Source organism: Xylaria bambusicola (assembly GCF_022495145.1).
Source record: "Xylaria bambusicola strain CBS 139988 unplaced genomic scaffold F5B22scaffold_26, whole genome shotgun sequence".
Lineage (NCBI taxonomy): Eukaryota > Fungi > Ascomycota > Sordariomycetes > Xylariales > Xylariaceae > Xylaria > Xylaria bambusicola.
Genome location: NW_025953579.1, coordinates 27,800 through 53,782, shown reverse-complemented (window position 1 = coordinate 53,782; position 25,983 = coordinate 27,800). Strand labels below are relative to the sequence as shown.

At 39.0% G+C, this 25,983-nt stretch overlaps 6 protein-coding genes across 6 annotated transcripts; 5 read left to right on the top strand and 1 right to left on the bottom strand.

Annotated features, from left to right (window-relative positions):
• Positions 1–1,748: 1,748 nt before the first annotated feature.
• Positions 1,749–5,834, top strand: F5B22DRAFT_656604 (uncharacterized protein; the record flags this gene model as incomplete). The annotated part of the gene is made up of 2 exons (XM_047979970.1): positions 1,749–2,835; positions 2,937–5,834. The coding sequence occupies exons 1-2, from the start codon at positions 1,981–1,983 to the stop codon at positions 5,832–5,834; spliced, it is 3,753 nt and encodes a 1,250-aa protein (XP_047829919.1). The 5' UTR covers positions 1,749–1,980.
• A 574-nt stretch (positions 5,835–6,408) lies between these two features.
• F5B22DRAFT_610166 (uncharacterized protein) lies at positions 6,409–8,807 on the top strand. Its single transcript, XM_047975174.1, has one exon. It carries the CDS (start codon positions 6,454–6,456, stop codon positions 8,242–8,244), a length of 1,791 nt encoding a protein of 596 aa, XP_047829918.1. The 5' UTR covers positions 6,409–6,453; the 3' UTR covers positions 8,245–8,807.
• Positions 8,808–9,122: 315 nt separating this feature from the next.
• On the top strand, positions 9,123–12,185 carry F5B22DRAFT_224871 (uncharacterized protein). Its single transcript, XM_047969785.1, has 4 exons — positions 9,123–9,643; positions 9,721–9,913; positions 9,973–11,044; positions 11,108–12,185. The coding sequence occupies exons 1-4, from the start codon at positions 9,323–9,325 to the stop codon at positions 12,084–12,086; spliced, it is 2,565 nt and encodes an 854-aa protein (XP_047829917.1). The 5' UTR covers positions 9,123–9,322; the 3' UTR covers positions 12,087–12,185.
• F5B22DRAFT_224898 (ankyrin repeat-containing domain protein) lies at positions 11,912–13,868 on the top strand. The gene has a single exon (XM_047969786.1). The coding sequence runs from the start codon at positions 12,285–12,287 to the stop codon at positions 13,557–13,559; it is 1,275 nt and encodes a 424-aa protein (XP_047829916.1). The 5' UTR covers positions 11,912–12,284; the 3' UTR covers positions 13,560–13,868.
• A 700-nt stretch (positions 13,869–14,568) lies between these two features.
• On the top strand, positions 14,569–15,482 carry F5B22DRAFT_224822 (uncharacterized protein). The gene is made up of 2 exons (XM_047969784.1): positions 14,569–15,021; positions 15,148–15,482. The coding sequence occupies exons 1-2, from the start codon at positions 14,754–14,756 to the stop codon at positions 15,285–15,287; spliced, it is 408 nt and encodes a 135-aa protein (XP_047829915.1). The 5' UTR covers positions 14,569–14,753; the 3' UTR covers positions 15,288–15,482.
• Positions 15,483–24,446: 8,964 nt separating this feature from the next.
• On the bottom strand, positions 24,447–25,743 carry F5B22DRAFT_224705 (uncharacterized protein). Its single transcript, XM_047969782.1, has 4 exons — positions 25,503–25,743; positions 25,286–25,382; positions 25,050–25,124; positions 24,447–24,987 (listed from the first exon to the last, which is right to left on the bottom strand). The coding sequence occupies exons 3-4, from the start codon at positions 25,060–25,062 to the stop codon at positions 24,542–24,544; spliced, it is 459 nt and encodes a 152-aa protein (XP_047829914.1). The 5' UTR covers positions 25,063–25,124; positions 25,286–25,382; positions 25,503–25,743; the 3' UTR covers positions 24,447–24,541.
• Positions 25,744–25,983: the final 240 nt, after the last annotated feature.

Sequence of the window (25,983 nt, the reverse complement as noted above, 5' to 3'; positions counted from 1 at the left end):
TGAGAGGAATGTGCCGCAGCAATAAGCCCCACGTACCACCGCGTCGCAAAAGATGGCGGGAAGCTTTTCAGTGCGCGACGGGATAAATGACCCGCCATTCGGTTTCTGAGAGTATCTAGTATAGGAGAATGCGAGAAAATAAGAAAGAATAGAGATTACCAACTTACTTTGTGTACGAATTTGAATCGGAATGCTGGCTTTCTACAATTCTATTGCTCTCTGTAATGAGAGTTTGCTGACCTGTAGGATCATTCCATATCACGCTATAGGGACTTGCAATACTTGATTGTCTGCCGTACTTCTTCGCCTACCACCCAACCCCTGCGCAGGGTATGGAAGACTCTCTTTGCCATCGCCTAGGAGCCATGTGCATTTTATGAGGTAGATATGAGGCTGATGTTACTAATCCCGAGACTGGACAGTTAATTATATCTGTATTAAAGCAGAGTGGAGGCAAGTCAAGCATAACTTGAGATATTAGGTCGCATCAAGCTTTACAATGGGATCGCAAATCAGAAGTTCGTTGAAATATTACCTGCCAATTTCGCTGTACTGAGTACGCATGAGCAGTGCCCAACTGAGATATTGGTATGCTGTACATCATACTGAGGAACAAGTTTAAATACTGGGTGAAAGAATGGCACCTTTAGTATCTTCTTGGGGAGTAGAGCGACACTAGGGCAGGTTACCCCGGAGCGGTGATAGCTAAGGTCAGGTATAGGCATATCAAGGGCTGAAGTTCCTAACAAGTGCTTACGATAAGCCAGGAATCACTATCATTGAACCTGACCCCTACTTTCGACCTAGCTACTCTATAAATGCTACCTTCTTGCAAGCTAGCCTCATTCCAGGTATACATACTCCGTACTCCTGACACAAATTGGTGTCTTGTCAGAAGAGCAATTACTGATCGGGCACACATGAGAGTGTAAACCGCCTTCCCTCTTTTCTGTGCAACCCCAATCCAGACAATTGTATCTAAGCCGGCCAACGGGCCAGTTACGTTCCGCAAGCGGATGTGCGTAAAATTGTTTCATGTCCTGGAGGCGTGAAAGGAGGCGGTGCTAATATAATTCCCCGGATATATGGTGTTGACAACCCCGGCTTCGGAATCCTAGACCTGTGAAGAACTAAGTGAGAAATAGCATTGCTGCTAGGAGAATTGCCTGAAGCAAGACGCGACGTGATCCTGCACACAAGGGGTTGAGGAAATAGTAGGAAGGAAGGTATCAAATGCCAAGGTACTAATAATGAATGAGATGGTTGCCTGAGTGGCTGGTACAACTGCATTTCAGGGTTCCGCGATCTAGTTCCATCTTGTTTCATACACCCCGGCCTGAACTTCCTGTGGCGTCCTTCGAAGGAGCGACAACTGTGGTCATATCATCTGCCCTACCACTACAAGCACAGTCCGGTGTCAGCTCGAATAACGGCTTCGAATATTGATATAAAATAGTGTATATTTAAGGAGTTTAAGGTTTATTGTAGTTATTGGCAGCCACATGTGCAAATTGACATCTCCATTCTTCCTACATACTAGAATACAATTGAATAAATTGGATGCTGAGAGCTGTTTCTCAGCTGCAGATATGAGCTAGAATCCTAAAAGCCACAAATGCAACCCTGACGGGGATGGATTGGCGCACTTCTTGTCAAACAACCTGGGCAGCCTTTGGGGGCGAAAAGTAGTGTTAATGTGTTAGCATGGTAGATGCCCGACCTTAGATCATACCATTAACGTCTCATATCCTTCATATGAATTTATCGATCTGGATTATCAATATCTCTACTTAAGTAACTGCTGACGCTTACTATCTTCAATACAGGTTATCTTGCTGATTGCGGACATCTCCTTAGACCCAATGACATATTCATATCAAATAAACTCTTCATTGATACCTTTGGTGCCCACGCATCATCTCAAGCCACATAAAGGGCCACCCATTGAAATACTGTGTAGCATCCTCAGTTCATCCAACAATGAGATCGAACTGCCTGCGCCTTGCTAAGTTGCGTCCGAAACGTAATGCCCCGCAGAGCAATAAACTGCATTCGAAACTATGGCGGCCATTCTGGCATCACCCTATCATTCTTATCACTTTTGTTTTTCTGTTCTTGTTGCTCTTGGTCTCGCTAATAATCCTATGGAACTATGACCGAAAAAACAATGGCATCCCCATCACAATTTCGAAGAGCCACTACTCCTGGAAGTATGGGCCAACGGTCATTCTGACTGTTATTCTCAGCCTCTGGACGCAGGTAGACTATTACACCAAGTTGTTACAGCCATGGGGAGCGATGAAGACTCGAACAACCAGCTCTTCCCGAAGCCTCCTACTAGACTATATATCACCAATCAGCGTTCAGACCCTATGTAAAGCTACAAGAAACCGCCATTTTTCAGTAGCACTATCTGTGCTTATACTGAGTCTACTACAACTCGTCATCTTCCTATCGACCGGTCTCCTTCAGTCAAAATCTACACTAGTATCTGAGAATCACCCATTAACCATCGATACTAGATTTGACATGTCTCGAGTGGATGAAACCCTTAATCATCAGAATTTGACCAGGGATAACCCAGACTGGATGTCACACATAACTTCATCTCCCAGACCAGCATACGCTTTACAGGCCTTGCTTCAGGGAAAAATACAATACCCACAGGGAACTCAATCCCGGAATGCCTTCCAGACCATTGATTCTCCTTCAGACATAGCCAATATCACCGGTATGTCGGCAATAGTCGAGGCTTTTACTCCAGACATAAGCTGCGAAACGCCTTCGGATCTACTACTTGATGTTCAGCCAAATATATATCCTCACGATGATTGGGTAAGACTTTGCTTTTTTTGTGCGGATGCCGCGAGAGATACACAATCTAAGCCCTGTCACACCATGTATTGGTACTTACGACTTACTAACAAAGTAGGCAGTACGAAAACATCAAGTTCACATTCAAAAGTCGAGTCTGTTACAGCGACTGGAGGGATCAAGTAAATACTGGCCCCGTAATATATGGTCTGCAGGTAATCAACTGTCATGAACCACCCAGAACTACGAATGAAACGAGAAGGGATAAGATGTCGACGCGAAATGATACAGGGCCTGATCAAGTATTGTTCTTTCTGATTACGGAAGCAGTGTATCCGTATCAACATTACAGCAATGGATCCTATGCTGTGCTGAGACAATCAGCAACGGCTTGCCAGGTTGGATACAAGATTGAACGCGGAACATTAACCCAGAATCTAGTTCCATCTGTCCCTCAATCTGGTCTATCTGATCTTTCATTGACTAGGTCCCATATCAAAGGGCTGAATGGAACTCAGCTCTTAACAATTGCTTTAGGAGCGTCAGAAGCTACAGGGTTCCTCAAAGATCCTTATGGGCTCTTCACCTTATTAAAATCCAGTTGGAAAGATCCGGATGCCTGGAACGAGAGCTTATTTGACCCCGATACAATGCGAAATACGGCACGTGATGTTCTCGCAGGTCTCTGCGTTCAAGTCATTCACGATCAATTCATGTCACCAGATAACACGACTACCCCAGGCACCGTAACTTACTTTGAAGATAGACTTCGGCTTCAGAGCGCATTTTTATGGCCGATGGTTGTTTTGACAGCAATCATTAGCGTCCTATCATTCGCCTTTCTCCTGAACAGGCCTGGTGCGGCAGTATCGCAAGATCCTGGTTTAATCGGTACTCATGCTGCTATTTTATCCTCTAGCCGAGTCTTAGGTAACTTGCTTCGAACAGTTGGAGATATGCGCACTGAAGAGCTCGAAAAATCGCTTGATGGAAGTTTTTTCAAAACATCCATCAACCAGGAAGGAAGATTTTCTATCACGGTCAAAGGAGAATCGTTCGTTTCGGGCGAGAAACCTCAGCAGCCATCTGATTCAATGACGGGGCCTCTATTGAACCCCGAAGATAGAAACATCAAATCAGGTCCTTGGATTCCTTTTACCTTTACATATCCGTTTCTCTCACTCCTTTTCATCCTCCCGACGTTGGCAATCGGTGCTCTAGAAGTTTTATACCGTGTAGCAAAGAAAAACCACGGTCTCACCAACGCAGATGACAATATTTTCCAAACTCTTTCTATATATGTCTCAGCCGGTGTGACATTGACGATTGCAGCAACCTTTAGCAGTTTCAACTCCACTGCTACATCTTTCTCTCCCTATCATGCATTATCAATCAGTGGAAGTAAAGCCAATCACAGCGTCTTGGTGAACTTCTTCGGCTCTTTACCTCCTATTACCTTGTACCGCACTCTGAAAGAACGATATTACTCAGTTTCCCTTTCCTCCGTTGCCGGAATCATCGGTAGTGGGCTTACTATCGTGGTATCGGGCCTCTGGATCACAAATCAGTCTACCAGTATCACTACTGATTTCGAAACCAGGCAAACAACAACATGGGATTTAAACTGGCCACATAGTGCCACTGATGATGGTGGAGCTTCTTCATTACTCAATATTCTCCAACAGAACTTGTCAATTGCACCACCAGCTGGTATATGGGATGACCTCGTCTTTCCAGAGTGGAACAGCAGAAGCCTATACAACACATCAAGTGACAATACGACAGACAGCGTTAAATTGAGTCTTTCAGCACTTAGACCCGAACTTACATGTGACTTCGTTCTTCAGACAGGAGTATCAAGAGATTTGGATTTGGACCCCGGCATATCTAGGCAACTTGAACTCCCTGAAAACTGCGCCTGGAGACATGGAGACTTGACTGGAATGCAATTTAATCTGTCGTATAACCAGGTCGACACCGTACCAATCTGGACAAGCGCCGTTTTCGATGTTCCTACCATTCCATGGAGCGGTACGAACCGCGACCTTTTCTTTGACTACAGCTTATCGAAGATTTCGAATTCAACAGCGAGAGTAGGAAGCGAAATGGCCAATAATAGCCTCAATGGTTGTCCTTCGTTTTCCATTTTTAATTCACTCACAGCGGGAAGCTTCAGTACCTTCGACATATATCTCGCCAACACCACCACTTTAATGTGTTATCAGAGGATCCAGCAAGTACAGACTTCAGTTGTACTGAAATCAGAAGCACATGGTAGGCTAGAGGTGTCAAACTTGTTGTCGGCGCCCGTTCCAGATGAGCAGTCGGCTATTTACTTGACAAATAGCCGTGATAACTCCAGCTTGTTTCGATACCAAATTGAGCCTCATCTAGCTCGCAACTTGAGCCAACCGTTACAAGGTCGATATCACCCCTTTTTCTCTCTCATAACACCTGGAAATTTCACCGAAGTATTCCTGCACTATAAAAGTCTAGACGAATACAAAGCTGCAATTAACAAGGCCTATAAAAGCTACATGGTTCAAGTCATCAATTCATCAATCTTTCGGAAAAACGTTACGGGTTCCTCAACTGAGGATGCTCCCATGATTAAAGGAACACTCCACCAGAGAGTCGGCCGTCTTACCATCGACTACACGTCAAAACTAGTATTGCAAATCATGCTATCGATAATGCTACTCTTGGAAGCGGGTGCGCTTTGGAAGATGAATCTACGAGGTACGCTACCGCGAAAGCCGTACTCGATTGCTAGCATTATGGGGTTCTTGGCAGGTAGCAGCATCTGCGAACCCACATTCATGCCGAACGGGGCGGAATGGATGAACAAAGAAGAATTGTCCAGGCTATTTGGCGATCGAACACTCGGACTTGGCTGGTGGGATGATGAGCACCGTGATGCAAGGAACGAGGAGACTGAGCATCCCAAAACCCTCAGATATGGGATCGACTTTGGTGAACCTCGAGAACGGTCATTAAGAGCAAATCGTATGAGTGAATAGTGATGTCCGGGACTCATTGTTACACGCGTACAAGCTGTACTAGCTGAATATGCAATTCGCCTTGCACTTCGGCCGTACCAAAGGTCGACGCAGGCTGTTCATGATCATTCAGACATGCAGGCAATATTGGAAAGTGAGGTTATACAGACTTCGCTTCTTGAAACAAGCCCTTGAGACCCAGGCGGTCTGGGCTGGCAGACCAGTTGTATATAGAGTCAAGTCAAGCCACCAACAGTTGAGAGGGACTCATGCAGCCCTAGTTGATAATTGTAATCTGAATAGCATCAAGTTCCAAGCCCAGTTGTCTACCCTTGTTATACTCATAAGGGTTGACATTTGGGGAAATAGTGTCACGCTTGTCAAAAACGGCGCCGTTAGGCAGTGTAGAGTCTAGGTAATAGTTATTCTATGTCTCTATCTAAGCCTGGCAATTAATTAGTAATGAGGCGCCGCAGTCAAGTGAGGATTGTGATCTTCATACAGACTCAAAGAGCTTATTGCGTAGTCCCACCTTATGTCAGCATACCGTACAACGTGCCATTAGTACTTAGGTAAGCAGCCTTTTCATCATCACTTTCAAACACGCCGTCTACCAACTTCTAATACTAAATTCGAGACAATGGTGCAGCGGAAACTTGACTACTACTTTCAGCGCAGATCAATTGAGCCAAAGATATCATCATCATCATCGTGCACCCTGTCCTTTCTAGACTTTCCTTATCACGTTCGTCACCGCATCTATGTTCTCGCTGGGCTCGTGCGGTTTTGCCCCATCAACCTCAACCAAGAAGGACCCCGCAGTCGAATCTGCATCAGCATAAATGATGAACCTTCTGATTACGCCTGCTTTTTCGAGTCTAGAAAGTTTCTGGGACGTCTCTATACGATCGACTGCATACCCGGCTGCTATTGCCCGCCATTTCCCTTTGCCCTCCTATGCGTCTCTCGAGCCATTTCCGAGGAGGCGCTGCGGATTCTCTATTCGGAGAACTCGTTCACTACTAGCAGGAGTGATTCATGGGGTTTGAAGCCTCTGCAGAACCTCAGTCCCTCTACGTTATCATGTCTTCGCACATTGACCATCCGTCTGAACACTTGTCAGTGTTTCTACCGGCAACGATTTATTTTCTTGGAAAACCACCAAAACGTAGACTCTCAGCCTCTATTTCAGTGTCACCCCTGGTGCCAACAGTATGGGCACCATGATCGACCTCTTCGAAGTCGGGCGAGGCAACATGCGACTCTTTTACAGGAATGGAAGGCTGTTGTGAACAGACTAGCTATCCACTGTCACCTAGAATTATTGCGCCTTGACCTGGTCTGCGATACCGAAGACATTGAGACTGCTCATCACGTCATCGATAGCTTGTCGCCCATCCAGAACCTCAGAGCTTGCTCCATTCGCCTGAGCCAAAAGCCGAGCTGGGAGCATTCTGCCCTTGCACAACGGGCCGTCTCTCGCCTACTGGGTCGCCTGCCTGAGCAACTTCCACAGAATAAGCTAAACACATATCATCTTCCAGCAGAAATACTTATACGCATCCTAGAGTATTCAGAGCTTGTCGCGCCCTTTGATCTCGAATGGAGCCCCGACCGTGGTCTGGTGCCCTTCGACTGCTGCAAGGAATGCACGGAAACATTGGATTGTTGCACGTGCTCTCATTACCACGGCTCCTATTCTGGGAGCTGTACATGTTGGAGGATGCCATTGTCTATACTTCTTGTCAGTCGCCAAGTCAATGATATCGCCAAGACCATATTTTTTCAGCGGAATCGTTTTATCGTTCTACCAAGAGGCGGCAGACTTAATGACATGCTGTCTTGCGAAGACGAATGTCCTCCGCTCATACAGATGTTTCAAAGACTGCCACCTGATACTACATTCCTCCTTCGCTCAATTGGCCTTGTCTTCCCGTCTCCCCCGTCCGAGATAGATTCTCCATTCGCAAACGTATTGGGCAAGTGGGAAGAGACCGTCAGACTACTCGCCGCCGCGTGTGATACCCAAAAGCTCAGCCTCGCTCTATTCATTGGCCCTGAATATTTGAACAGGGAATGTAAATGGGAGCTATCTAGACGCCCATCAAGCCCGTCGCTTCAGGCCCTAACAGTTCGCCTAAGAGAGGTACAGGGCCTCCAAGACCTCTTCATCTATATAAAATGGCCAAAGTACACCGCATGGGATGGCTCGGTCAGATACTCTGCTGCATTAGAAAAAGAGGTTCTTGGACCGGGCTACGACTCCAAGATCAGAGGGAAGTGGATTCATGTCGCTCGATTATGGTACGATGGAGAAACAAGAGAAGGGCGCTCTGTCTTCGCGCCAGATGGCCGCAGAATCTGGCCAAGACCTTACCATGAAGACGCCTACGGTCTACTACACGTTCGTCAAATTTACACTCATGCATAATCTCATAATTCATGTAATGGATACGGGGTAGTGGGAGGAGGATAGACACCAAACTTGCCCCGCGTTGGTCTGATTGTGGCCCCTGTCGCGCGGATACCGCCTCTGGGATTACCTGGTAGCGGTGAGCTGGATTGGCAGTCTTCTTGACGACATTCTTCCATCATATTTAAACAAACACTTGAGAGAGCAAAGGGAGGGAAGCGCGACACTTTATTGATGGAATGAGGGTCATGTCTCGTATCTAGATATCGTCAAGGCTTTTTTAATGCCAGGAGCTGACTAGTCCGCTGAGTCATTCAGTACATGACACTGTTGCTCTCGTCTACCAAGTCGCGCTAATTAGCCATCTGATTATCTACCGACGGTCGCGTCCGCTCCCGTAAGCACGTCTCCAGAGTAAATCTAAGCTACAAGGCAACTTCTAGTTATTGGGCACTGAGCTAGTCACTAATAGCGTTGTGGCATGGATCTCAGTACTAACATAGCACTGATAAATACAAGACGCCAAGACAATGTGACCAGGATGATAATCATCCGATTGTAGCAGTATTGCTAATCTGGGGTTGTTTTCATAGTGTAGCATTCGTCAAGAGTATTGGTCCTTAATCAGTCTGGTTACCGTTTTGCCACTTGAAAACCCCAATCCAGCAAGTACTGCTAGAGAAAATAGCAGCTAAAAACCCTTGCTTGTGACTGTGAAGTTCGAGGCGCTTGCGGGACGCGGGGCGTTTTCCTGTGCCTTGCTGCGCCGCTGCGCCTACCGTTGGCTCTTATGCCTGCCATGTCAGCAAGGCAAATTTCGACATAAATGCCGTCGATATCACTTCTAGATTTCCAGAATTCATATTGTCATGATCCTTTTATATGGACCCGAACGGATCAGCGTCCAAATTGATTCCCACTCTAGTATTTAAAGGAGGGTTATAAAGACAGACATATAGCGCTTGGTGCGGAACGCCTCAGACGCCTCTACATCTTTGAACCCCGCGTTTTGCCAAGAGAGGAAGCCATCGCCGTAAAACGTGTGTCAGGCACGGGGGTTTCAACTCTTGAATATCAAGGCAGCCGTACTATTGACATGAGTGCTATTCAGGCCGCGCCCGTTGCCCGCCCCGAAGATGAATTGCAGAACGCTGTCTCCCAGTTTCGCACCGTGCTAACACAGGATCAGCAAATAGAACTACTGAGTGTTAACGCCATCCCCGACGCCGAGTCAATAGTTACCTACACCGCCGCGCTCGACGCAGAAAATCGGGGTAGAAAAGGCCGTAGTGTAGGTAGCCGAGTATATAACGTCTTGCGATCAGTCCGAGACTTCAGCGAGGTTGTTGGTATCTTCGTATCGTCAAACCCGCAGACTGCAGCCCTCGTCTGGGGCAGTATCCGTCTCACCATACAAGTGAGCACTTTCTATGATGAAATGCGATTGTCATAGCCCCGTGTAAACCGCTGTGTATTCACGCTGATTTCTCACAGATTATATTGAATTATACGTCGTATTACGAAGCGGTTTGCGGTTTATTTATGCAGATTGGTCAGTTTTGCCCAGTTTTTGACGAATACGCCTTGCTTTACGTCGACTGCAAACCGCTGCAGAAGTCTCTCTCAGATTTCCACGCCTCCATTGTAAGATGCTGTAAGCATATAATCGAGGCACTGAATCGGCCATGTAATTATACTTATGACCCCTCTATCGCGCGAGTGGGCATGGTTACCTAATGAATCTAGGGCTCACACAGGTTTTTCGAGCTTTCTCTTCATCGTTTGACACTGAGTTCCAGCCCGATAAAGAGAATATTCGTCGTTGTAATGAGAATGTCAAAATTTCAATTGATCTTGCCAAAGCGCAAGACGATAAGCGACAGCTTATCGCAATCTCAGAACAGAGCAAAGAGAATAGTGTTATTGTTAAAGCGTTAGCATCGAAAGCAAACGTTTATACAAACAAGCAGTATGAAATATGGAAGCAACAAAAGAGACAAGAAGCGCACACACGAAAGAAAAAGATTCTCGATACTCTTTGCCGGTACAATCCGGAAAGATTGTTGAAACAAAACCAACGGAAACGCTTTGGCAACACGGCAAACTGGATTTTCCAGACCTCGGAATTCCGCAACTGGATTGACGAGAAAGGGTACCCTCTCTTGTGGTGCTTGGGGAAAATCGGATCAGGGAAGAGCATTGTGACATCTAGTGTGATAGACCGACTCTTCCTCGAGAAAGGCCACTCAAAGGGCCCTATATCTTACTACTTTGCTCATTTCAGTGAGCCAGAATCATTAAATTCCGCAACAGTTCTGCGATCTCTCTTAAAACAAAGGCTCCCTAGAAAGGCAATGGACTTGCCCGACGAAATTGAGACGAGACTTGAAGCAATCGTTTCAGATCATGTCCCTTCGCTGACCAGCCTCCCCAGCGACTATAGCGACCTTATTGATCTTGTCACATTGCTTAGCGACGTTACCCCCGGTTCGACACGATCGTATATTGTGATTGATGGGTTTGATGAATTCGTGCACTCGCAACAACTCGTGTTATTCAAGGCTTTCTCCCATTTGATCAAGCTCAATAGAAGCAACAAAATATTTATTTCCTGTCGAGCGAGCCTCAAAGCGCAGATACCCAAGTATTTTCTTTCCCCACATCAAATAATATTGATGGAGGTAGGAACGAAAAATGATATCTCAGCTTATATTCACGGGATGGTCCATCAAAAGATCGAGTCGGGAGAACTACGAGTTGGGCACGATAGCTTGATCAGTGAAATCATAGAGGCGCGGGGGCGCGGCGCAGATGACATGTAAGTTGCAATCTCCATGTCATATAAGAGGGAAATTAAAATAGGCTGAATTGTTGGGTTTAGGTTTCTATGGGTGTTCTTTCAACTACAGGAGATATGCGCCCAACCTTGTGATGAAGATATTCGCCGTACAATTGCTGATCTTCCACGGGATTTGGAAGATATCTATACTAGAATATTACGTCGAATCGCGGTTAGGAGAGCCAGCATGCCCCAGAAGGTTTTTCCGTGGATTGCAGCTTCCATGCGGCCATTAACGTTATATGAGTTACGTGAGGCCATCGCAGTTGAAATCGGTCAACAGTATACCAAGCCAGAGCGTCTTTGCAACGATATCGATATTATGATTTCGACTTGTGAGAATCTGTTGCATGTCGACGAGGAAGATGGATCGGTTCGATTTGCCCATCACACTATCCAGACCTTTTTGTTGCAGGAACCCCCCGGAAAGGACGTTCAACACCTGTACATTGATCTCAAAGAAGCAAATCATTTCCTTGGAGAGATCTGCCTTACATATATTAATTTCAACGATTTCAAAAACGCCCTAAGCCAGCAGCCTAAAGAGATATACAAATCTCCAGATGCTGTTGTACAAGGGATGGGCCCAGGGCCGCGTAAGGTTGTCAATTTGGTGCAGTTGATTTGGCCTACGAAACCATCCAGGGCTATCGCAATCAATCAATTATTTGCGAACAGGAAGGGAGAAACTCAAAACACACACGCTTTCTTTGAGTACGCCGAAACTTATTGGATATTCCACTCAAAAGATTTCGAGCGCGGCAAATCTAAGACATACGAACTTTGGGAGCGCATCATTACGCAAGGGTGTAATTCCGCAACGCCGCCGTTATTGTATGGTTTTGAGGATTCAAACCTTCTTCAATTTGCTTTGGACTTACGACACTACGCATTGATCAGACTCATACTTTCACAAGGATTTCTGACTTCAAAACCAATACTGAAAGACTATCTTTTACAATCCATCAAAAAGGATGATATGACCATGTTTGATTTCCTGCTACCTTTCCAAGAACCCTGAAGGGTATTGAACGAAACACTATATCTAGCATCTACACTTGGCAATTTAAAGCTTGCAAAGCAACTTTTGCACCTTAAAGCCGACGCAAACGATATATTTGCCAACAGGAATCTCGGGGTAGGACTGAAATGGACGGCTGGATTGGCAGTGACAGCACTTCAGGTAGCTTCTTTTAACGACTGCCCACACCTTGTCGACATGCTGCTTAAATCCGGAGCAGATGTGAACATAGGAGGCAGGGAAAATGGGTATACAGCACTTCAAGGGGCTGCCTATAACGGCGCTTCATCCGTTGTTGAAACCCTACTCAAATACGGAGCCGATGTTAATGCTCCCGCATCTCCCATATCTGGGCTTACTGCACTCCAAGCAGCCTCCTTGAACGGGTGCTTTGAGGTTGTCAAGAGGTTACTTAAGTTCGGAAGCGATGTCAACGCCAAGTCTTCTGACAAAGGTTATACTGCATTACAAGCAGCAGTTCTCAACGGCCATTCGAGGATCATTCAGATACTCCTCGATCATAGGGCTAATCCTAGATACCCCTCTGCACTCCATATAGCTGCCAAAACTGGCCGCGCAGATAATGTTGAGAGGCTACTTCGTGCTGGTGCAGGTGTCAATGTTTCTGATATTGAAGGAAAAGATGGCACTGCACTCCAAGTTGCAGCATTAGAAGGCCATCTCAACATCGTTGAGCAGCCACTCAGAGCTGGTGCAGATGTCAACGCTGCTGCTGGACAGAGAAGCAGCACTGCTCTTCAAGCTGCAGCATCGGAAGGTCATCTTCCTATTGTCGAGCGGCTACTGATAGCCGGTGCAGATGTAAACGCATGCGCTGGTAGACATGGCGGTTGTACTGCACTTCAAGCAGCAGCAGCAGAGCATTTGAATGTTGTCGAGAAGCTACTCAAAGCCGGCGCAGATGTCAATGCTCCTGCTGCTATGCACGGTGGTGTTACTGCACTGCAGGCAGCTGCCAGTGGTGGGAATGCAGATATTGTAGCCAGGCTACTTGAAGTCGGCGCCGATGTCAATTCTATTGCTGCTCTCAACTCGGGTTATACTGCCCTCCAGGCAGCTGCCTTGTGTGGGCATGCTGAGATCGTGGAAATACTGTTGAAAGCCGGCGCGCGTGTGAACGTACCCGCTATTGGTGAATTTGGTGTTACTGCACTCCAAGCAGCTGCTAGATGTGGTCATTTACAGATTGTCGAAATGCTTCTCAGTGCCAATGCGGATGTTAATGCTGCGGCAGCAGCCAGATACCGCGGTTGCACGGCACTGCAAGTCGCCGCTGAGAATGGACATATACAGGTAGTTAAAAGACTCATTGCGGTGGGGGCAAATGTGAACCAGATGATAGGCGAGGAGTCTACAGCACTTGGTTGTGCCTTGAAGAGTAAACGACTTGAAATTGCTAATATACTCAGGGACGCAGGTGGAAACTGGCACCACGAGGAAGGATGGAATTGAGTATTAAAGAAAATACTGGGGGTGTATATCTGTTAATAGGTCTTCAAAACTTTCAGTATCATATATGAAAACCCCTTGACAAGGTTCAAGCAAGGGCGCCATTTCCATTTGCCCTCAAGCAAGCTTTTTCAAGGCCTATACGCCTCTGGGCACACGCCCCAACTCAACATATCTCCCTTTTAATTCCACATTGACAGGTCAGGAATACTTATCTGTTCGCTGTCATATGCGGGAATCTTCGTATGTTAGTCTGAGCTCAAGCAGGTAGTCAGCCCGCAGCGGCCGGAACCTGGGACGGGGCGGTCCTGGCGCCCGCTGTGCTCCGCGCTGGTTTACGGATGGAGGACGACTTGGTTTTCATACATCACCCTAAACCTAAGATAGCGGATGCTGGAAACACCTAATTTAGCCTCTTTAGAAGTAGTCACCTTGCATCTCCTAGCATAACCTATGACTATGGTTTAAAAGAAAAGAAAACTATATGCCAACCAGTTGAAAGAGGTCACGATAACCCTCAAGATAGCCCTTACAAAACACTACTCGGTAGTTCTCTGCCGGTTGTACTTGGATAAAGATTTAACTGAGAAAATATCGTCGACGTTCGGGGTATGTGCATTTATGCCGATTTGTACTGTATGGGGAAACAGTGGAGTTACGAACATAGCCCAGACACATGCCATGTCAGGTTTAGGGTTACGCGTGGATACGAAAACGCGTGAAATTCATGTCAGACGAAGGACTCAATATGGCACTAAACCTGGAATTACTAGCAGGGGTGTGACGTATTCTGCGTATTTGGGAAGCCAGCATAAATATCGAACGAACAAAGGATTTGTTAATAGAATATCAAGGGTCTTGGTACAAGCGGATACAGATTAGCGATTAGCATTCATATGTTAAAAGAAAAGTTAGGTAGGTAGATAATATTACTACCCCTACCTCGTGTTCTTGGGCCCCTGGTCTGTAGAGAGATGAGTTGACAGGGCTGACAATGATGACAAACGTTCATCTTTGAATCCTTGGCGAATGGCTTAGACAGCGGAAACTCTCAGTAACACGACGGATCGAACCATCCTTATAGAATAAGAAGGTCTCGGCTCCTTACTCGTCTGTCGTTTCCTTTCTCTATCCCATCTCTCCACCTACTTTCTATCACATTGTAGCGTTATAGATCACAAGTGCAAAGGCTATAAAATGCATTTCTCCACGTTGATCGCTGCTTCCGCCACTGCCCTAGCCGCACGTGCCAGCGCCCAAATCAACCCCAGCCCAAACGCCACGATAGCACGCGTCCAACTATACGGCGACTCGGGATGTACCAATGAGACCAACAAAATCACGCAGACGGCGCTCTTCGGTGGCATCGGCCTCTGCTACTTTTTGCACTTCTACCCCGCCCCCTTGGATACCGTGGCGATCAAGATTGACTACACTGATGTCGGCACTCTAAACAATTGCGCTTGTACGTTGCTTCTACTCATACTCCAAACCGATCTTTTTCTTTCCCTTCTTCCTGTCCCTTTTGTTTCCTTGCTCCGAGTTTTGAAGAAGAGAGAATCTAGGTCTGATCTAATATTGAAATGAACAGTCTTTGCATTCACAGACGTCGGTTGCAGAGAAAACCCCACTGTTATAGACAATACCGACTCTGGTGTTTGCAAAAGTATCTCGGACATATCAAACGATGCTTCTTCGCTTTGGCAGACGGGCGCGCTCATCTGCGCTTAGATCCGATAGATGGGAGCTAGTCGAGACCAATTGACTAGGCCTGCTGAGCCGGTTCATTACCTAGGGGCACGCTGTAAGACCCTCCAAAAGTACCTGCTACAAATGATTATTGCGAGTTAATCCCAAAGCTCTATCCTTCAAGTCGAATCTGACTTCGTCACTGTGAAAATTTCAACGTGTTTCTAGTGATATATGAGAACTGGCCTTGCCCCCTATAATTCAAATATGCTACCCAGCGAAGTGATTAGCTTTGCTGCCAGCTGTTGCCTGCTTTTAGCACCGCCTACAGCCTAAGAGCTAACATGCATTAGTTCAAGAGATAGAGAAGCCAACATATATAATTTCGGAGGCTCCTTCATGATATAAACTCAGTCATTATTTTGAATTCTATGAAATCGTTCGATAAGTCACCTGCGATACCTTTCATCGAGACTCAAAGTCTAGGTATTGATTATCGTCGCGTTCTGTCCTCGTCGGTATCATTTGCAATGTCTGGAAACCAAGAGCTGTCACAGGAGGAACGGTGTACCGGTATCACTTTTGAAAGGAAATATTAACACGGTGGAGGGTCCCCCATTAAAAGAACCTTGAGACCCAGGGAGTTTCGAACCGAGTATCGAGGTCTCCATATACCTCGCCTTCTGAACGAGAGAGTTACGAAGTCGTTGTGATATATTCGCCAGCACACCGACATACCTATCCCGCGTCTCATCTGCGATTTCGAGGACGATGATTCCTATTACTTGGTCACGGAATACGTCGAAGGCGTAGACATGGCGGGCCTGTCAGACGACTAAACGGCTGTCGTACGTAGCGAGCTCCAGCGCCATCTCGAAACGCTCAAGTCTCTAAAGTCCAACCAGTTTGGTGGACCAACGGGGATTGTGATTCCCCCCTTCTATCACGTTCTACAATGCACAGAGGTGGACTATTGGCACTTGCTACATTCCGAGCATGAAGAGTATGTATTTTGCCACAATGATTTATCTCAACACAACGTCATCGTCGATCTGGAGATGTTGAAGATCAATAGCATCATTGACTGGGAATATGTTGGCTTCTGGTATAACAAGGGTAGAAATACTGGGCTTGGAACTAGAGTAATTCAGATTACAATGAAAAACTAGGGCTGCATGAGTCCTTGACCAACCAATTTCTTCTTGGCTGTTGGTGGCTTGACTTGACTCTATATACAACCGGTTTGCCAGCCCAGACCGCCTAGGTCTCTGGGGTCTGTTTCAAGAAGCGAAGGCTGTATAACCTCATTTTCCAATAGTGCCCATTATTGCCTGCATGTCTCTGGGAGGTCATGAACAGCTTGCATCGGCCTTTCGTACGGCCGAAGTGCAAGGGGAACTGCATATTCAGCTGGCACAGCGCTTGTCCGTGTGACATCTGGCCAGCTCGCTTTGAGTGGCCATTTTACACTAGACTGGGCCTGTCACACGGACAGTCCTATGAGACCTAAAGACCCGAAGATAACCGACGCTACCCCTGGCAAAAAGTGAGGCTATAAGCGATTAGATGAAAACAATCTGTTAGCTACAAGAAGACCAACAGTCAAAGTATAAATACCCAACAGAAGGAAGGGAGTCATAAATTGTATAAAGCCTAAATAAGTATAAATAGCTAAGGAATCTCCTACTTTAGGATACAAAAGAAAAGAGAAAGATTAAGGCCCTAAAAACCCCTAATAGATTATTAATAAATATAATTAAGTTCTAAGCCCTTTATAAAAGCCTTTATTATAAATAATCTATTATCCCCCTTTAGGATATTCCGATATAGCCTAAGCTTCTATATAATGGATAAGCTTTAATAAAACCCCTATATATATATAGTATTATTTTAAACCTAAATCCTTATAAATATAGGATTACTTTAATAAAATATTTCCCTTACCTTTATTAAATAAAAGGTATTTTAAAAAAGTTTATACCTTATATTTAATAAAAATATTATATATTATAATCCTAATATTTTTATTTAAAGAGTAAAAAGTAATTAATAACTTTATTAACCTAAAGCTTTAAACTTTTTTAAAATTATAAATGTACCTTAACTATAGGATTTTAATTCTAATTCCTACTATTTTAATAAGGATAGCTTAGACTTTAACTCTTTAAGGTCCCCCTTATTATATAAAAATTATCCCAAGGATAAGTAATAATTAAACTATTTACCTTTATTACCCTATTAGACTTAAAAGTTTAAGCTTAAAGACGTTCTGCCCCTTAATAATTTATAAATAAAATTAAAATATATAAAGGTATTAAATAAATATTCTGCTAACTTTAATTAAAGTTTAACCTTTACCCTTAAATAAGTTATATTTCTTCTATTGCTACCTATTATATTTAAACCTACTTATTTTAATTAAGTTATATTCCCTTTTTTTAAAGGATTACCTTTTTTAAAAGACCTATTTAAATTTATTAATTAATTAGCTTTATAATAAAATCCTCCTATTATAGCTCCTAAATTAATATTTAAAGCTATAAAATTTACCTTTTATAACTTAGCTATTTATAAAAATATTAAAAATATAGAAATAAAATATATAAATATAATAATTTAAAACCTCCTATAATAAGTTATAAATATCTATAACTATATAGGTAAAACCTTCCAAGCAGCCTAATCCTTATAAAAATATAAGCAAAAAATGCCCCCTAAATAAAAGGAAGCACTTTAAAATATATATATTACTATTTATAATATATATAATATTTTAATTAATTTATATAAAATGAATATATAAATAACCTAAAAGTAAATAAAATGCTTTTAATAAAAAATTATATAAAGAAGCATTATCTTCTTTTAAAATATATAAAGAACTATTATATATATTATATAAAATACCTAATTTTAAGCTAATACTATTAATTAGTTTAAAAAGGTAATAGATTATTACTATTAAGCCTTTTAAACTTTTTAAAATAAGCTTATTAAATAAAAAGCTAATTATTAAGAAACTTAAAGAATTATAAATAATTAAGCTATTATAAGAAAGGAATAAATTAATTAACTTATAAATTGCCTTATTATAAACCTTAATTAAATTAATAAACTATAAATTTATATTTAAATAATAATTTAAAAGATTTAAGAATAATTAAATAAATAAATTATACTTAATGTAAATTAAATTATTAATAAATTAAAAAAGCATAGCATTATAATTAGCTTTATTAACTATCCCGCTATAAAGTATTTATTATTAAAAGTTATTTTATAATAATAAATTAATAATAAAGCATTATAAGTAATAAGGGCTTAATTAGTTATTTGGGCTTTTTAAGCTTAATATATAGCAATAAAAATCTTCTTAGGAATTTTTACCGGAGTTACCCCGTTGCCCGGAGGTAACTTAGGAGGAAACCCTAATAGTTTAAATAATAATAACCCCTTCGAAGGATAACTTCCCCGCGGTCCGCTTAAAGGACTACTTTAAGGGCCACTTTAAAATCTTAATAAAGGACCTAAAGGAAATTCGGATAATAATAATCCCTTTAGCCCTCCTATTAATAAATTAATATATACCTTTTTAACTATATTTAAAAGTATTAGTCCTATAACTATAATACTTAACCTTATTTAACTTAATAAACCTTATACCTATAATAAAAAGAATATTTTTAAATTCTTTTTATAATAAATTAAAGTTAAGGATTATATATTTATATATATAAAAAGTTTTCCCCTTAATAAATATTATATTAATTAAATTAGATTCCTTATAATAGATAAAGCCCTATAATGGTATTAATTTTATTAAAAATAAATCTATTATATTAATATTACTAATATTTAAATAGCTTATCGAATAGCTTTAAAAGTTTAATTTAAAAATCCTTTAATAATATATTAAAATATTAATGCTTTAATAAAGGTAAAGTACTTTAGTAATATTGTTTAATTCTTTATTAAAATTTTAGATCGAAATAATTTAATAAAATAGTTTAGCTTAATATTTTAAACCTTTATTATTAAACGTTTATTATTTAAACTTATAAAAATAGTTTATTATAATTAAAGCTATATCTTTAAGGATAATAGTAAATTTTTTAATATAATTTAAAAAGCTAATATTACCTATAAAAATATATTAGCGTACTCCAGACTATCTTTAAAAGGTATGCTTAATTTAATAAAGGAATAATTAAAATTAGGCTATTAAAACTAAAGCAAAAAGAATTACTCCAACTTAAGCCTAAATTAATCTTTAAAAAAGGATAAAGAAAGGAAACCTATTAGTAAAAAGTTAAATAAGCCTAAAGTTAATCTTAAGGATAATTATTAGCTTAATACTATAATTATATTAAAAGGGATTAATTAGGCCGCTATTAATAAACGAAAGTAAAACAAGATTAACTATTAATAATATAATAAAAGTAATTATTATACCCTTACTTATTATATTAAAAAGGATATTAATAAAAAGGAACTTCCTTTAACCCTTAAAAAAACCTCTTTTATTAAAAAAAAGCCTAATAGTAATATAAAACTATTATTTATAATTAAATAAATTAAGATTAATACTATTATTATAAAGGTAATTAATCTTATATAATATATAGAAATAGAAGAATTAGATTTAAATTTTTAGTTAGGCCTTATAAAGCATTATATAAAAACTTAAGCCTTTAAAAAGGTAACTTCTTCTATATTAATATAATTAAATAAATAGAAAATAAACTTCCTAAATTAACTTAAAAGAAGGTTAATTTAAAATTAAAAATAAAGTATAGGCTTATTATTCCTATAACCCTATTATATAATAATTAAAAATATCCGATTAAGGTACTTTTAAATATAGGTAGCATTATTCCTATAATATTATTTTCAAAGGCCAGATAATAAAAATTACCTTTTATTAAAAAAGCCCGTTCTAAACCTATATTAACCTTCGACGCAATATATATATAAAAGGTAGAGCGGTACTATATAAAATAAATTATTCTTTAATATTAAAAAGACCACTTTATAAAACTTAGTTTCGAATTAAACACCTTTAATAAGGATTATAATATTATTCTACTCTAATAATAAATAAAAGAACATTAGCTTATTTATTTCTTCGAAAATATAGGGAAAATTATATTTACATTTAAACATTATTATAAGAATTATATTAATTAAGCTATCCTTAACCTAGGAATAACCAAAGTCATAACAACCACACTCCAAATAGCCGCTAAAGTAACAATAAAATAAATTCCCGAAAAATTTAGGGAATTCTTCCTAATTATAATTAAAGCAGCAATATAACAATTGCTTAACTATTAACCTTAAAATTATACAATTAACCTCATAAATAGGAAAATTCCACCCTAAGAACCCCTTTATACTATAAACAATTATAAATTAAATATATTTAAACTATAATTAAATAAAATGCTTAAAACTAATTATATCTATAAATCTATTACATTATATAGAACATTTCTTATATTTATAAAAAAAAAGGACCTAAATAATCTATTATAACTTATTATAAATTATTAAAGCCTTAATACTATTATAATATTAATAAGGTATTCTATTTCTTTTATTATAAAACTTTAAGCTAAATTCCGGAAAGTTAAATAGTTTATTAAAATTAACCTAAAGTCCGGATTTTACTTAATTAAAATTAAAAAGGGTTATAAATAAAAAATAGCATTCTATTATAAATATAAACTTTTTAAATATATAATAATACCTATAAAACTTATTAATACCCCTGCTACGTTTTAATCTATAATAAATTATATCTTTTAGGATTTTATTAATATAAAGCTATTTATATACCTTAATAACCTTTTAATTTATATAAAAATAAAAAAGGAATATAATAGAATAGTTAAAGAAGTATTATAATACTTTAATAAGTATAATTTAATAGTAGTATTTTAAAAATATAAATAGTATATATATAAAGTTAAATTTTTTAAATACGTTATTAATATTAATAGCATTTTAATAGCTTAAAATAAAATTAACTATATTATTAAATAAAAAGTATTAATTATCCTATATAAATTATAATAATTCGTTAAGTTTATAAACTTTTATTAAAGATTTATTAAAAAGTTTTTATTAATTGTAAAACTATTAATAAATATAAATAAAATGGATTAATAGTAATAAAAGTAAATAAAAGTTATAAATAAAACTTTTTTTAAACTTAAATATTAGTTTATTATAGCTTTTATATTTATTTATTTTAACCTTTTTAAAGTAGCTTATATTAAAACTAACGTTTTTAACTTTACTTTTAAAGCTATATTATTATAAAAGGATAATAACAGTAAACTTTACCCTATTACCTTTTATTTCCAAAAGTTAATATTAATAAAAATAAACTATAAAATATATAATAAAGAACTATTTATAATAATAAATAAATTTAATTAATAATATTAATACTTAAAAAGTATTTAATATTAGATCGAAATCTACTTTAATTATTAAAACCTATTATATTTTATAATAGCTAAAGTCTTAAATAAATAATAGGCTTATTAAATATAATAATTATTAATATATTAATTTATAATAAATTATTAACCTGGTAAATTGAACGAAAAGGCTAATATTATATTAAAATTAGCTTAATATTACTTTAAAAAAGGGGGGAATAAAAATTAACCAATTAAATCGGTTTTATAAAAAAAACATTTTTTATATTTTAAAGGATTAATATTTAATTTAATAACGTTTATACTATTAACCTTTAAATAACTTTATAGCTTTTTTATACTTAAATAGCTATTAAAGTTTATTAAATTTATTAAAGAAATAATAAAGGATAACCTAAAGTATTATTTATAAAAGGATAAACCTTTTAAGGATATAAAACTTATAAATAACCTATTATATAGGAAGGGTTATTTATAGGTACCTATAACTATATAATAAAAAGTAATAAAAATGGAATATAATATATAAATAGCTAAATATATAGGAATAGATAAAATATTAAAACTTATTATAAAAAACTTTTAATAGCTTAATATTAAGGTAACTATAAGGGACTTTATATAAGGCTACTATATTTATTAATAAAATAAAGCCTTATAATATACCCCCTATAGATTACTTTAGCTTATAAAGTTATATTATATTTTATAGTAATTGGTTATAATGGACTTTATTATTAACCTACTTTTATTTAATAGCTATAACTTTATTTAGGTAATAATAGATCCTTTTATAAAGATAGAACATTTTATACCTTTAAAGGTTAAAGAAAAAAAAACTAAAGATTTTATTAAAATTTTCGTTAAGTATTATTAAAAATTATATAATATACCCTTTAATATAATTTTTAATAAAGACTTTAGGTTTATAAACTATTTATAAAAGGACTTTTTAAAGCTTATTAATATTAAACTTTATATAAGTATAGCTTTTTATCCTTAAATTAATAAATAAATAAAATAATTTAATTAAATCTTTAAAATCTATTTATAAATGTTTATTAATTATAAAATATTTAATTAGGAAGACCTTTTATTAATTATTAAATTTATATATAATAATATTATATTAGCTTTAATATATATATCCCCCTTTTATATAAACTATAGTTATTATTTAGCTATATATAACCTTTTTATAGTATAACCCTATAACCCATTTAATAGGTTATATACCTATTAAATAATATAAATATATAAGAAAGTTAAAGAATAATTAAAAAAGGCTTAATAATGTATAAAGGAATAAGTAGATAAAAGATAAAGGGTATTACTTTAATATACTAAAAACTAATTAATAATATTAAACGTAAAGAATATTAAAATAAAAAAACCTATTAAAAAGCTAAATAAAAAGATATTTAATTCCTTTAAAATTTATAAAGTAATTTTACCTACCGCTATTAAATTTATATTATTTAAAAGGTAGAAAATTTATAATTTATTTTACATTTTATTTATTAAACTTTATTACGTTAATAATTAAGTATTACTTAACTTTAACTAGGTTTTATAGAAAGTACTTTTAATAAAATCTAAAAACTATTAAATAGAAGAAATTAAGGATTCTTTAAAAACCTAAAGGAATATAAAGTATTTAATTAAATAGGAAGGTTAGCTAATTAAAAGGTATTAAATTTAGGAACTCTATAAATATATAGATAGTATTAATATAAAGGCTTTTATTAAATAGTTTTATTAGTAAAATCCTAGTAAATTAGTGGACCTTTAAGCTATTAAGGCCCCGGAATTATAGACCCCTTAAAGGAATTAGTTAAGCTTAAAGTTAAGCATTAAAAGGAGGAAAATAATATTATACGGATAGTCCTATAAAACTTAAAGACCTAAAGATAATTAATGCTACCCCTAGTAAAAAGTAAAGCTATAAACGATTAGATAAGAATAATCTATTAGTTATAAAAAGACCAACAATTAAGGCATAAATACCCAACAGAAGGAAGGGAGTTATAGATTGTATGAAGCCTAAATGAGTATAAATAGCTAAGGAATCTCCCATTCCAGGATACGAAAGAAGAGAGAGAGATCAAGGCCCTAGAGACCCCTAGTAGATTATTAATGAATATGACTAAGTTCCAAGCCCTCTATAAGAGCCCTTGTCACAGGGCCCTTCCGTCGCTCTCAACGACGAAGTTGATGACTCACTTGAGCTGCTTGGGTTCCTAAAGTCCAGATCCAAAAGTAGAGAGGAAGTAGAATCGTGATCTTAGCCGAGCCGGTACAGTTACAAGAAGAAAGGTTTTTCATACAATATAACTGTCAGAAAGCAGTAATAGCCTGACGCCAGCTACGTGCTTTCGCTTGATCATATGATGAACTCCTATCCCCCACCATGGCGTAAATCCAGCCCATTACCGGGCACCTCCAACCGCTAAAATCATGGGTGCATGTACTGTAAAACCTCGGAAACCTGTCCAGGAAGAGTGGGGCTGGAAATGGGAAATTCCCATTGTCAATTCGGATTTCCCATTACACTGGCCAATCAGAGATCGCGGTGCAACGCTCAGCAAATGCACTCGTGTATATTTGATATCAAAAGACCCTACATAATCCTCGCCTATAATTTCATGGGTTTCTAGTTATCGTTACTCTCCTTAAATATTCTTTTCAATCACTATACCTTCTCCAGTCAGTCAGTCACTCAAACCTCTCTACACTTTTCCCTTTCGACGCCAAAATCCTGTCTTCTCGATATCCAGAAAAAGCCACCGTACAAGCTGTACAATGCGTGGTGTGCAGGTCAGCACTTTGGACCATCAGATTGATGATCTAAACACGAGAAAGTCTCTCGCAGGGCATAGGAGCAGGTCCTTGACGCGATGCAAGCGTCTCTGAACCTCTCTGGCTACCACTCGGAGACGCGATGGTCTCAGAGGATGGAAGCTCCTCCTCAGAACTTGCAGCAGGAATATCATCTGCGATGCGATTTCCTAGTGCCGCGTTTGCTGCTGCACCGCTCTCACAATTGATTAGATTTCTTAAGATGTCGATATATCGTCGTTTCGCAAACAACTTGGCAAGTGTCATCGCGAGTTGAATCGAGGCGATTATTATCATGATGACGCCCATAGTCGCCGCTACAATGAACGATATGCGATTCATGTTGTATGTTTTCGCAGCCAGATCGAGCGAACCACCCGCCGAAGGCACTGGCAGTGCCAGCACCTTCTGAGACTGGTACAAAATGGTGGCTCCAGTAAGAAGTTTATGATACGCTGTTGCATCTCGTGTTACTACATAACACTGCACTGCATGATTTGCGAATAGGCTGACTTACCACAGCGAAGCATCGCGACGAATAACAGAGTCGGATGGATGTTTAATCAATGGATGGTGGCAGGCAACAGAAAATCTATGGCGACATCATTTGTCAGTAAGAAATCGCAAACCAGTCTAGCTGCCATGGCTGGCCGATGAATATTTCTGTGTCCTGCCTAGGCAAAAGCGTTGAAGTGCCATCTTGAAGAGGGGGGGTTATATGATGACTCAAACCAAGTTACAAGGCAAACATACAAGGACCGATACAACTCGAACTGTCAGCTGTGTAGCAAGTTAAAATCACGTCGAGTTCCTGAGCAAGGACACAAGCCCGACGATAACAATAAATGGACTACGATCGCCCAATTAGTCAGTCTGCTTGAAGATGGAGAGATCTCAGGACATAATAACAGCAAGCAAATGTGTGGGTAGGCGCCGAATCAGAGAAGTAGGGAGAAGGGCAAGAACATACAGCGGGCGAAAAATGAGAACCAAGTCGGGGTATGTTGTGGTCCATGCGTGCCAACTGGCGAGTAATGGGTGCCTCGATCTGCTTCAATCACCTTCGACTACCATAGCCACCGACCACCACCAATGATGAGCAATATCCTGAAGGGGGACGCCTATTCGCTGAAGCAGACGGTCATGGTACGGAGTGCCAGGGTCTCTGGTACATCATGGCTGTTACAGCCAGCTTTAGCTGCAGATGACTGGGAGCTGGCCTCGAATGGGCATCAACTCTGGGAAAACTAGAATTGATCTACTCATTACATAGTTGTGCTTGTTTGATACCAGACCACATCATTCTGTTGGGCAATTCTCCTTCATACCTACAGAAACTGATTCAAGTAAATTCAAAAACGCAGTAGTATTATAGCACCAAGGCTTTGGGGGACTTTACGCAAACACAGGTCAAAAAGACTCACCTTTTTCAGCCACAATCGGCGTGAAAG